General features: G+C 36.4%; 1 protein-coding gene across 2 annotated transcripts in view; it reads right to left on the bottom strand.

Annotated features, from left to right (window-relative positions):
• The window catches only part of LOC135470443 (NUAK family SNF1-like kinase 1), a 37175-nt gene that overhangs the window by 6310 nt on the left and 18222 nt on the right, over positions 1–12643 (bottom strand). For both annotated transcript variants that reach the window (XM_064749397.1, XM_064749396.1), the window contains 2 exons: positions 1152–1303; positions 877–942 (listed from right to left, as the gene is read on the bottom strand). In XM_064749397.1, the coding sequence (XP_064605467.1) occupies positions 877–942; positions 1152–1303 (218 nt within the window). The remainder of the gene's footprint in view (positions 1–876; positions 943–1151; positions 1304–12643) is intronic.

The following is a 12643-nucleotide window of genomic DNA, read 5'->3' as shown; positions in this document are numbered from 1 at the left end:
ACAAAATATCTATACTGGTAACTGGAAACACCTTTCACCACACAGAGCAACTAATGAGGTCAAACTGGACAATAAATGCTGGAGTTTAACATAAGTATCTTGGTCAATTTGGATTGCTATATAGGAAGGATATCAAATCATGTTAAGGGTACAAGCCACCTAGCTTTGCTGACACGACTCAGCGCATTTGCTTGATCAGGGCATGAGGGATCCTCAAGAAATTGGGTTACTTTGTCCAGAGCACTGCCTGGATCATCTCCTTGTGTGAAAAGGTCTTCTCTTGAACCAAAGAAACTAAGGATTAAGCAGGGATAATTCCTGTAGACATTCATGTGAAAAATGTGGTGAGAACACAACAGACCTCAACCCTAGTGAGCAACTTGCCACTGAACAGCCAGCCAGCTCGTCAGTCTACCCGTCTTCACTGGCTATTGTTTTGGGGTCAACAAAGGCAATGCTAACCAGACTCCATAACAACACACAACAACAACATGCCTCATAAAGGTGGGCACATTGTTTCTAAGTTCAAGGATCTTGTCTGGTGACAGAGAAATGACAACACCTGCCTAATCCATTCCTTAGGGAGGACAAAAAATAGAGAACTTTGACAAAACATCTTCACAACAAACAATGAAATGTCTCCCACAAAGGGAATAGTCCTGTGACTTCAAGCAGTTGCCAAAAATCTTACATGCTTGCAATCATCAGGTCAGGTGGTAAGTGTGAAAAAAAGAAACAAACATATGACAGTACTTCAAGTGATCACAACGTACTGAACACTCTTCATATCCGGTTTAAGTAAATAACTAAACAAAGACTAATTACTCAGCCCAGATCTGCTACATAAACTCAACAATCTGGAAAGAGATGACTTACCCTCACACTCCCATAGCCATCCATCACAATATTTTCCAGTTTTAAATCCCGATGGACCACACCATTCTAAGTAATAAAACAAGGGAACATATATTAATGGAAAACTGAATAGCACAGAAGCAACACAATGTCCCCTTAGTAAAGAATCATAATTATACTAAACATTTTGCATACATATGAATCATTTTAAGCCTTATAAACTACCATGTGTGTATATATGTAAACACAATAACCACATTTAAGTTCTCACATGAACAGTGTATTCTGGCATTTACCTCATGGCAGTAGTGGACAGCAGAAACAATTTGTCGAAATATTTTTCTTGCATCCATGTCATTCAGCCTCCTTCTGGATTTAATGTAGTCGTACAGCTCTCCACCACTAGCATAATCCATCACCATGACAATCTTCTCTTTGTTCTCAAAAACTGCAGCATAACAAAATTTGTTGTATATTAGTTGTGACAGTTGTACAAGAACAAAACCATAATGTCATTGGTGACATTGTTTTACAGAATACTTCATTTTATCACTAGAAGTTTTATATCATTATACAACTTGTACCGAATTATTAACACTTTAACATTCAATAAATATACTGAGTGGTCTATACAATAGCATCTCAGTTCTCTGATACAATGACTTATAAGACTTTACTGCAGGAAAGTCAAGAAGTTTATGTTTCCTTTCTAATTACTGAAAACTGCACATTTGTGTATGTAAATACAAAATTTAACACTGGTCAAGCTGATTTTACACAAACAGATTGTATGAAACGAACAAAATTTACAGATAGAATGGTTATTGACTTCTCAGGCAGGAATACAAAGAATGGAATGTACAGTGGAATCCTGCCAGACCAACAGACAAAAGCTACTGAGAATCTGCCAAGAAAGGAGTGAATAGGGTTGCTGGGTATTGGGGCAGATGTTCAGTTTGTACTTCTAGTCTCCCATGTGTGGGATCAATGAATTATTCATAAGCCCATGAAGACCACAACAAGCGCCAGAGAATGCCTCCCTGAAGTTTTTAAACTTCAGCAGAACACGTCACTGAACAAATTTTTCACCTGTCCACTGGTTTATTAAGGTTTTATCAGGCATAAATAGTTCAAAGTCCAAGTGTTGTCAAGTGAAAGGATATAATAAAAAATGTTTTAAAGTTCAGAGCAAGTGAAGGACCCCACTTCATACAAACATTAAATGATAACTTTGTTAAAAAATACACCTGATGGGAAAAAAATTTCTGATCAAATATATTATTTGAAAATAAGATTACAGAACAGGGTTTAATCCCCAGATAAACACTCGAGTGAGTGGATTTCATGTTTTCTAAAGACTTTGAGTGGATGTCTGTTTCAATCCACCTGAGAAAGTGTCAAGACATGATGGATGCTTTTGTCAGACCACACCAATTCATCTTATTTACTTGTTTATCCATATATATCTGTGCATGTACATACAGCCTACATTATTTATTTTCCAGAAAATCTGTGTATCCCGAATATATCTCTACATACACCAGACTGCTTAATATCCTTGGGTTTTTCTAGCATTTTCACTGATAATGTGGGGCGATCTCATGAAATGACACTCATCTAATGGCTTTTTATATGTGCACGTATTTGTACGTATAGCAAAACAGTCAGATTGAGACTGATTGGACATCCCCTCCCGCCCCTTATATGTATATGCATATACTTCTACATAAATCCTAGGAAATTTACAAGAAACTCCATATTTTGTATTTTTTAAAAAATATATGAACAACATCAAATGTCTCTGTCACATTCCTTAAGTGAACAATATTATTATATGATGCACCATAAAGCCAGTGTTAAGCTTACATATTTCCACTACGAATAATACTGGATCCATATCATACCACACAAAGCTTGGTGAATGCATGACTGATACAAATACATAAGACCTTAGCCAGTAGGTGACAGCTAAATGGATACATTGGTTGCAAGTCTACATTTACATACATGCACATATATGAATGACGCATATAAAAAATTAAAAATCCCTTATAGCTAAAATGCAGTTGTGTGCTTTTCATTAATTATTGGCCCAAATCCTACAAAATAGTACATAAATTCTAATATAAATTCTTCAAAGAATTCCAGAATGTTCCCACAAGGCTCTAGAACTATATCCTTAAAACGCAACTTTCATACTTCAAGTCTCTTCCAACATATTCTTTCTCATTATACATCTAGATTATTTCTTTACTAATCATCTGATATTGCTGAGCAAAATAACTAAAGAACTTAAAAAACTCCTGAGCAAACAGGATGTTGCAACCTTTATTTTATTTTGCATTTATTACCTAAAAAAAAAAAACCCTCGGTCTTCACAGGTCATGTACATGAAGATGACATGTAGAAAATGGAACATTAAAATCTTATTTTTGCTACAAAAATATTCCTAAGAAATAAGTGGAAAGCTTGTTGAAAGTGTCAGTTGTTAGGCTTATATATCTCCAGACGTTTGTTTATCACTTTCCTTGGCTTCTGAATGAATTTGGAAATGGTTCTTCTACTCATACATACATGTACATAGATCAATAGACAGATTATTAGTTCATGACAGAGGAGAGGTTGACACTCAGTTCTTCTGTATCAAGCCACATCATTAATTTGTGTCTACATGTATGTGATGAGGTCACGTTTTTTTTTACCCTAACAATATATTGCCTAGACTACTTCTCTGTGGTCTGGAATGTCTATTTGTCACAAAGCAAGGTTAACAAGCCAGCCCCCAGTATGAAGTATCTGAGGGTTAACATATTACTAACAGGCAAAGCCCATACTGGTAGATCATGCAGACAACTTAAAACTATGCATAAATATACTTTCATTTACTTTTTTTAGATTTTAGTGAAGAGAGTAAAAGCCTTAAAATTCTAAGGTGGGCTGTTTTCAGTTGCCTGTATGATGGGCCTTACTTCATATTTTAGCTTTCATTTACTTTAACAGACTACTTATCAGTATTAGATGTAATATCAAGAAAATAAGTGAATAAGAAGTAACTGAAAAAGGTCCAAAATAAACATAGGAGCATGATATGGACAAGTTAACATTGACTACTGTATCAAATACCAATGAAAGAAAGATGTGTTCACTAACTCCTGAAAACATTACAAGAAGTGTATTGTGTATTTGGCTCTTGTCTTTTAATGTGTAATATAATATGAAATATATAAAGGATATTGCACAGCGAAGGTTGAATATCATAAATATTTTTCACAAGAAAAACCTTCACTGTGCAATATTCTATTTTCTGTTTATTATTTATATTTTGACAATATTGTGATTTTGTGTATTTGAACAAGTTTAAGTAATGTTTTTAGATGTAGGCCTTCACAATCTGGTGTACACAGTGACGTGCAACATGTTGTCTTGGATGACGTTGTATCCTGTTGTGTGAGGTAAGAAATGTTAAAGCTGACTGAACGTGCATTGACGTAATTCTGCTAAGCTCGATTGAAACTGCTAACTCTAGCCAGTGAGATATCACTTATTATCAGTGAAAGAAATCCTGACATTTCACCCTTCATATACATGTAAATAATAAATATGTATACCATATTTATACATGAAACATGATAAACTCTCCAAGTATGTATAACATTTAAGTAAAAAATTACAGCATCACAATGTAGTTGTAGATTTTAAATTGTTTCAATTCTGTTGCACTGATTTGTACACATGAAATAGAACCAATAGTGTATATAATTCATGGTGAGGGCAAAACATCATTAATCTGCTTGCAACACATTTTCTTATTGGATATGCATATGCACATTCTCTTGGATATGCATTTTCAAAGTCCTAATTTCAAATTTTTTTTACACCTTTTCTGTAAAAGCTACATGTAATTTGAAGGGCAAGCTGCTGTATATCTCTCAGAGCAAGTATATGCACTTAAAGGTCATACACGATGCATCTTCAACATAATGTGTATATGATCACAGTTTGTTACACAAAGCAAACTTGCTGAAGCTAAAAGCAGCTGTCCTGAAATCCAGTTAACAATAAGAACTGTTCTGACGTGGCATGCATGTCTCTTGATAAAGTAACATGAACATGTATGATAGGATCGATAACAAAAAATCAGCTTAAAACTTCAGACAAGCATGTAAATAACAAATCTATGAAGTATGTCCATTATAATAGGGAGAGATGCAGGTGATGCGGAAAGATGACAAGGGGGGTCACAACCTTCTATACCTCATTAAGTCCACTTTTTGTGATATCCGCTGTTCTGGACAAAGACACTAACTCGGACAGAAATTAAAAATCTTAAAGGAGCATGGGTGATAAACCCTGATAAGAGCATGGAATATTTATATTGCTGAAGTGATATGTAACTCAATTAGCTCGGAGAAAATAATTTGCACAAGGATCAAACAAGCATTCTAATTTCCTGGGGATAATGAAAAGTTGACGCCAAAGTACATGTATTATCGCAAGATGATGAATGCATTCAATCTACTACTTTAATTTAAATATCCACAAGTATCTTGTGAAATCTATTTCCATCTTTTTCAACCTATATACATGTATTAACAATAACTTGTTCCATTTAGGTTTAGATTCTACTGAGTAACAAAGCACAATAAATGCCTTAAAGACCAGGATTAAAATCCTAAGACCCATGCAGTTGTTAAAATGACCTTTATTTTTAAGGATTAGCAGAGATCTGAACAGCTTGAGAAACAAAAGGATGAGTAATCAGTTAATCCTGCCTTCTCCAGCCACATGCACACAGCAGGGGACAATGTGGAACGGCAATGAAGGGTCCACACAATTTTGGCAACACAAACATTATTAAGAAAAGGTCTAACAGAAAGGTGTCAATTAATCCCCGAACAGAGGTCAGCCCCCTTGACCCTAGCCTCGTTAAGCCAAACCTGTTTAACTGACCGTGCTCTTTAGTGGACCAACTGGTCAGCGGATCAACAAGCTGGAGCAAAGCTTGAGCTAAAGCAAACCAACGGAGTTTGGTCAGGGCTCCCTGAGAACTATCAACTTTGCCTGGGCCGACAGCACAACTTCTTGTTCTGTTGACTCTCTGATTCCTAATGATTAACAGCTAGCTTCAACCTTGGCCAGATAATGACACGCAAACATGAATCCTTGTCCTTATAACTTCACAATAAAGCAGAAGTCCCCTTTTCTGCTGACGGAATAAAACTTCCAGCAATCTAAGGCTATCTCTATATTAGTTTGTAAGAGTTTAGGCAACTCTGCATATTTTAAAGAACAAAATCCCCGACATCTATAGACAGACGATCAATCTCCCTAAAGGGCATGCATTACTTGTAACTTTACTGGGCAATGAAGATATAGAATTCATTTAATTCCACAACAGTGTGTTTTAACAGACAAAGCTATTGATATTGATATATACTGTCTTTCCACTGTTGTTTATGTTGATATGTACTCCCTTCCAGCCAGCAGAGAAAACTTTTCACAAATATACACTGAGCAAGGAGTTAGAATTTAGCTGCACCAGGGTGCGGAGGGACATCGGTGGTTGAGAAAAAGCTACCGTGGCTTGCTATAAAACTTTACAGTTTCTCTGCACAACAACATTGTGTAAGAACCTAGCAACTTTTCAGGTGAGTTTTGACAAAGGCTATGGAGGCAAACATCCAAAACCTACAGAAACATTTGCAGAAAAACAGAAGAACACACAGAAGGAGTAAACAGCCTCACTTTACAGAGTAAATACGATAAAGGCAGAGGGTCTATGGACTGTAATCTGGGGCCGAGGAGTGGAGGTTTGTACCTGTGATTTGCCAGCTAGCTATCGATCATTTCACATGGTAACGCAATGTGCTCAAGCGTGGCCAAAGCTTGACCAACCTCAACTCTCTACAAGGCCACGCTAACTTTAATGCTTGGTTTTCCTACAAACTTACACGTACCACCACACTCAAGTTCCTCACTTAGGCATTGAGTTTGATTTCAAAGCTAAAGGTTTAAATCCTTTAAAATATTCTACATGTTATCTTAACTGCATGTACACATAGTTTAAATAAAACAATACATGTATGAGTTCGTACCTAAGCTGCATGTGATATATAATACAATTACATGACAACCTAGCATAAACATTTAAATTTTGTTTCATGTTAATTTTTTCGATAATTGCAAAAACAAAAATGCCCAATGAAGTACTATTTAATTACCATATCACTCAAATTAAAATCTGACTGCCTTACACTCTCCATTGTGTTTTGAAAGTTGAAGACATTCAAAGATGCATGAACTGTCAATGTTTTCAGGAACATATTCAATATACCACTAAAAACAAAATATATATATAAAAAAACAACAACAATATGTTCTCAACAAGTTAAATGATAAGCAAATATTTTTCACCTTGCCTATGATAAATTGGGAACCTCACTTGTTTTTACTGAGAATGAGTTTTGATTGGAAATCACTGATGCCATGTTTACCTGGGCCTTAATGTGTGTACTTCTGGCTAATTCCCCTTGTTACACGTTCTCCTGTCTCCTGGAGACAAAGGCTATGTCAATGTCAGACAGGAAGACTCTAGCCCATGTGGGTAAACAGGTGAGTTATCTTCTAATTACTTGTTTAACAAGGCTTAATCACAACTCATCACAAGAAAGACAATAAAATGACCAACCAGATCATTATTCAAACATGGGTTAATCTTGTTAGGGCCATGCAAAGTGAGGCACACAACGTCTAGTCTGTTAAAAAAATGTTCTTAAAAGAAAGTTATCATAAAAAACATTCACCCATAACAAAACTAAGCCACAGAATAAGACAAAACAAGCAGATAATTTAATGACATTTTACCCTTCAATAGCGTCCACTGGTATACGATGAAGCCATTTTAATATATAAGTTTACGCCACTAGCCCTTCTTACCCAATTCACAGCAAAAAATAAAACAAAATAAATTTCAAATATTACAAAGAAACAATACAGTCAGAATTGATAAAAATAATATATAAATTTACAGTGTACAGATTCATAACCGATAAAAAGATATGTAAGCCTACATGTACATAAATTTCATCAAGTTATCAGGGAGCATTATTGAATCTAGTGCCCTTGGCTGCCCCTATTACATCTCAGGATGTAGTGAGACCAGGTCAACCTACATGTAACAAATACTGTGGTCAGAGCTGGACCTTTGAGGAGAGTACAACACATTTTTTTTCCAATGAAACAGCAAAAGCTGTTTTCAGGGTTAACACTTCCTGCGCTTTTAACAGCCACAGCAACAAAAACAAAACAGAAAATAAATAATAAAATGAGTCAAAAAAAAAAAATAAAGCAGGTGCAGTGTCTATAATCAAGGATTGCACATACAATATATGCAGAGCCATGGGTTATAAAACATGAGCTGGGGATGTATAAGCCTAGGGCACTGTGACCCAACGGGCAAAGTCAGCGCCGAGTCAACTTCCAGGTAAGCCAGTCAACGTGCAAAAATAACACTGCTTGAGAAAATAAAACATACATTTTGACCATGGTGAGGAAGTAAGGTGACCTCAGCCTAATGGACAAATGTGGAGGTCACCCTTTAACTAAGGAGCCCTTTTAACTGCATATGTGAATCCAGACTGTACATGCAGTTAAAACAGGCAATAGCAGAGGTATGATGAAACAAAAACATATGACTTCAGGACAATACACATTGACGCCAACACTATATAAACCAGAAATAAACTTTATGTTCAAATCAGCTATAAACTAGTACACCTAAGCATTCGAGTCCTGGGGAACTTGTACAAGGTGATGGATTGTAATAGTAGTGTATGGAATCTTTCTGATAAGCATACCTGTGTAACTGTGCACCGGTTGTTATATAATGTGTTCTACACAGGTCTAACAACCCACTGCCTTCAACAAAAAGAGCTAAGGCAAATGGTACTAAGTTACACATCTGCCTCACAAAGCTGAATACCACGGGCCTTGTGAAGCATGCATCAAGTACATGGACACAGTCAATAGGATTATACAGATATAATCAGACACATTACATCCTCAGCACTGGTCCCTTGATAACTATTTCCTTAACATCCCCAGTATTGTTGTTGCTAATACAAACTATACGGTACATGTATATAGGGTTACAATCTAGCCTGCTATCTAGCGGATGTGCCAAAGCAGACATTTGATTGTCCTCCATGCAGACAACTGTATCAGGTTTCACGTATTGCCCCATACAATTATAGGATTCTTTAGGCTAATTTACATGAATCAGATTTACTTCAATATGCTGACAGGTGCAGAAAGCTCTGCCATCCTATAATTCTGTAATTTGCTGTTTCCTTAACAGACTCCAAAAAGAAAAACTGCTTTAATGTTCTCACATACATGTCGCTCGAAATCATGAAGGTAAGGCATCTGGCAAACCTGCAAACCTAGGAAAACAACAAAAACCAACACTGTCTGGTTTTTGAACTTCTTGCACTCAGTTAATGGCTATATGTTTTCTTTTGTACAATATTCAATATTTTATATTAATTTCTGCATTGGATAACAAATCAGGAATATGGCCACATAAGGTGCATTTACATGTGTCTGCTCAACAAAACAGAAGATAAAAAACCACAAACTTCTAAAGATGGAATTTTACATATACATGTAGGTGACATGAAAACTAAACAACATACATTTGAAATAAAAGAAACTTAAAAGAAATTTAATTTTCTAAAAAAAATTAAGAGAGGGGTAGGAAAAAAGTGTAGAGAGTCCCAATTTTTCACAGGTTTCAAGTGTAGATCAAACAAAAACAACATTTCATTCATTTACTCTGCTTGTATTTTTTGTAGTGTTCACAGCTTGGTGAGTACACATGTAATTAGGGTATGGGCTAAGGCAAACAGTGCATTAGTTGTGTCAAATCAGTGGACATGATTTCCACACGGACAAGAAGACAGGGGTAAAAAATGGCACAGCTGTACGTGTGTTCCAGAGGGAAAGTGGTCACAGCGGTGTTGCTCTTCTGACCTTGCGTAAACACTCTCCTTTCAATCTTATGAAGGCAAGCAGGTTTTTATGCTTCCACAACATTCGTTTACAATCAACATATGAGAAAAGGAATCGGCACAAATAATAACAGCAAACAAAGTCGTCTGCAGGTTGAGACCATGTGACAGGAGAACTGTGATTCAAACTTAATTTGTGTTAATTAAGCTGTCAGAAACTGTTAGAACAGTCTCACTTGCATGCACAAAAATTGGCATGCTGGAGAAAAATGGGCAGTTGAATGTAGGTAACAAATTTAAGCAGGACAATCAAATCCCATCAGATCATCAAGACAGGAATCATACATATTTATAGTTAGTAATATAAAATCCCAACATAGCACTAATGCTGTAACATACTTTTGGCAAAAATATACAAGCCTGAATATGTTATGTCATAGGGATGTGGCTTTGTTTTTATAGACTCCATTTTTTTTTATGGAAGATTACCGTTATTGCGACTTATCTAAAAGTCTAGATTTTATATCTTCCAGCAAAGCAGAACTCTACAGAAGTAAAGTTAACACCAAGGGCTGACTATTAGACATGGTGGGTGCACATGCTTGGTGAGGTGTGAAGATATATGTAACACCTCGAGTTTGCAGTACAATTACTACCTTATAAAGACCACAGATTAAATAACACTTAAAAAAGGTTCATGGGAGGTCAACCATCACACAAAAAAAATTAATGGCTTAAACACTTAAAATCTGACAGGGTAGATATAACTGTGACAGACTAACAGCTTCATTAGCAGTCAACTCTAGAAATGCATCAATCAGGTGGTTCTAACGGTGGTCCGTAATGCTTCATTGTGTGAAGAGATTACCCTTCATTTTCACTGCATATACACCAAATAAGGATAAATTTTTAGAAGAAGCACTCTGTGATGTCCTATAATTTCAATAAAAATCACCCCAAAATATCCTATTCTATGACGTCTTTCACTTAGCCCAGACAGTTAAACAGAAAGGTTAAATGTTAAGGTTGGATAGTACTTGTCAACATTGAGAAGCCATAGGTGAAGCTCACCAGGAAGGTTTCACAAGATCAAACACTAGCTAAATCCAAAGTTGAAATAATAACCAACTTAACTCCAATTCCTACATTTTGATTGACAATCAATATAAAATTAAAGCCAAGCAACTGTCAACACTTTAGCGGCGCTATTTCATCAATGTTAACCCTGTGTTGTGCTCTGACAAATAGTTCTTACACCAGACCGGTGCAACTCGGTGCAGGCTAAGTCAACATGTCCAAAGGTCCTCAAGCTCTCCAGCTGTGAACTTTCCCAAAACCACACGCTGTTGTTCAATTCCTGTTTTAACGTATATTAATTCTCAAAATGAAAAACAAACAGCTGTCAAGATTTCTAAGTACACAGAAAATGTGCTGAATCAGAAGACCGGCAGTAAGGGTTTGCTACGCTGAAGTTGCTAGAGCACACTTCCTAGGAAGTGACATCCTCTATGTAAGTCTGTCTGAACACACACTTGTACAAAATTCCACCCTGACAGCATTCCGTTCCCGAGGAAAGCCACACAACAAATAACACGATTAGGAGAAAGCAAATTGCAAGAATCAACTGTGTTACATCAGGTACATTGACACGATTTTGCAAACCCACTGCATGTACTGCTCAAGTAGTTGTCTAAACTTCACAAAACAAAAGAATACACATCCACTTGCAAACCAATTTAGAGAGTCCTCTACGGCAGCTGTGAACTGTAAACTTCTGCTTATCCTACAAAGTCAGACCAATGAAAACAGTAAATTTTATACTAAGTCAATGTGACATCCCATCAGGTTTACCAGGTGGTATGTGCCATACTAAGGATTTGAAATAGAGACAGTTGCTTAAGAAACGTGAAATCTGAAAGAGAAGCCAAATTCATCTTAAATACATGTTTGATCTTGCACACCAAATATAAAAACCTTATCTGAAGCAGTTTGACTTCTGTCATCATCAGGTCACTGAAACTTACTTTTTTCACTCTGTTGCTACAGAAACCAGAAATGTGATTGAGACAGCCTCAGTTTGAATTGGAACCAACGCGCAGCACACCTCAATAGACATGGCATATCAAATATGAAACTTTAAGCTGTTTGACTCGCATAATTGCAGTAATATTGTGTACACAAACAGGAATATTGACATAATCACACTGGGATAAGCACACATATTATGTTTTACAAATGATGGCCATACTACGACCTAAATCCAGGCAGCATTAATTAGGTTAGATAGTACAAAAACTGAACCTTAAAACATGAAAGTGTGAAACTTCTACTTAAAATTCCAACAAAAGTAAAACTGAAATACTGTTCCCTACCACATTTCAATTCACAATCTTCTGGAAACATTATCTTCAGTATTCGTACAGATATCAATAGGTGCTTGGAACAAATCAGAAGCCCTTTGACTTGTAGGATTTCCTCTTGCCATTTTGACCAGGCCACTTCAACACATGACAGCTGCCCCTACTTTCCGGTCAAAATGACATTATTGGCAGGTCTCTCATGGCACATGTAGAAGTATATGTGGATATAACTTGACCAAACAGTTGCACGGTTTCCTCTGTTTGGTCCTCCATGGCCCTGTCAATTAGGGGTCAGGCCACTATTGATATTGAAGGTGGGGACATATTATTACAGCCTGTTAGCTGACGTATACACTCGTTAGGTGGGAGGTGTTAATTGCCATGCTAATGTTTGCTTCGTCAGCAGTTTCAGGTAACTTG

The sequence above is a fragment of the Liolophura sinensis genome, chromosome 7 (genome assembly GCF_032854445.1).
Source record: "Liolophura sinensis isolate JHLJ2023 chromosome 7, CUHK_Ljap_v2, whole genome shotgun sequence".
NCBI classification, from domain to species: Eukaryota; Metazoa; Mollusca; class Polyplacophora; order Chitonida; family Chitonidae; genus Liolophura; species Liolophura sinensis.
Note: the sequence above shows the minus strand (reverse complement) of the source record. Positions and strands in the feature narration are given on the sequence as shown.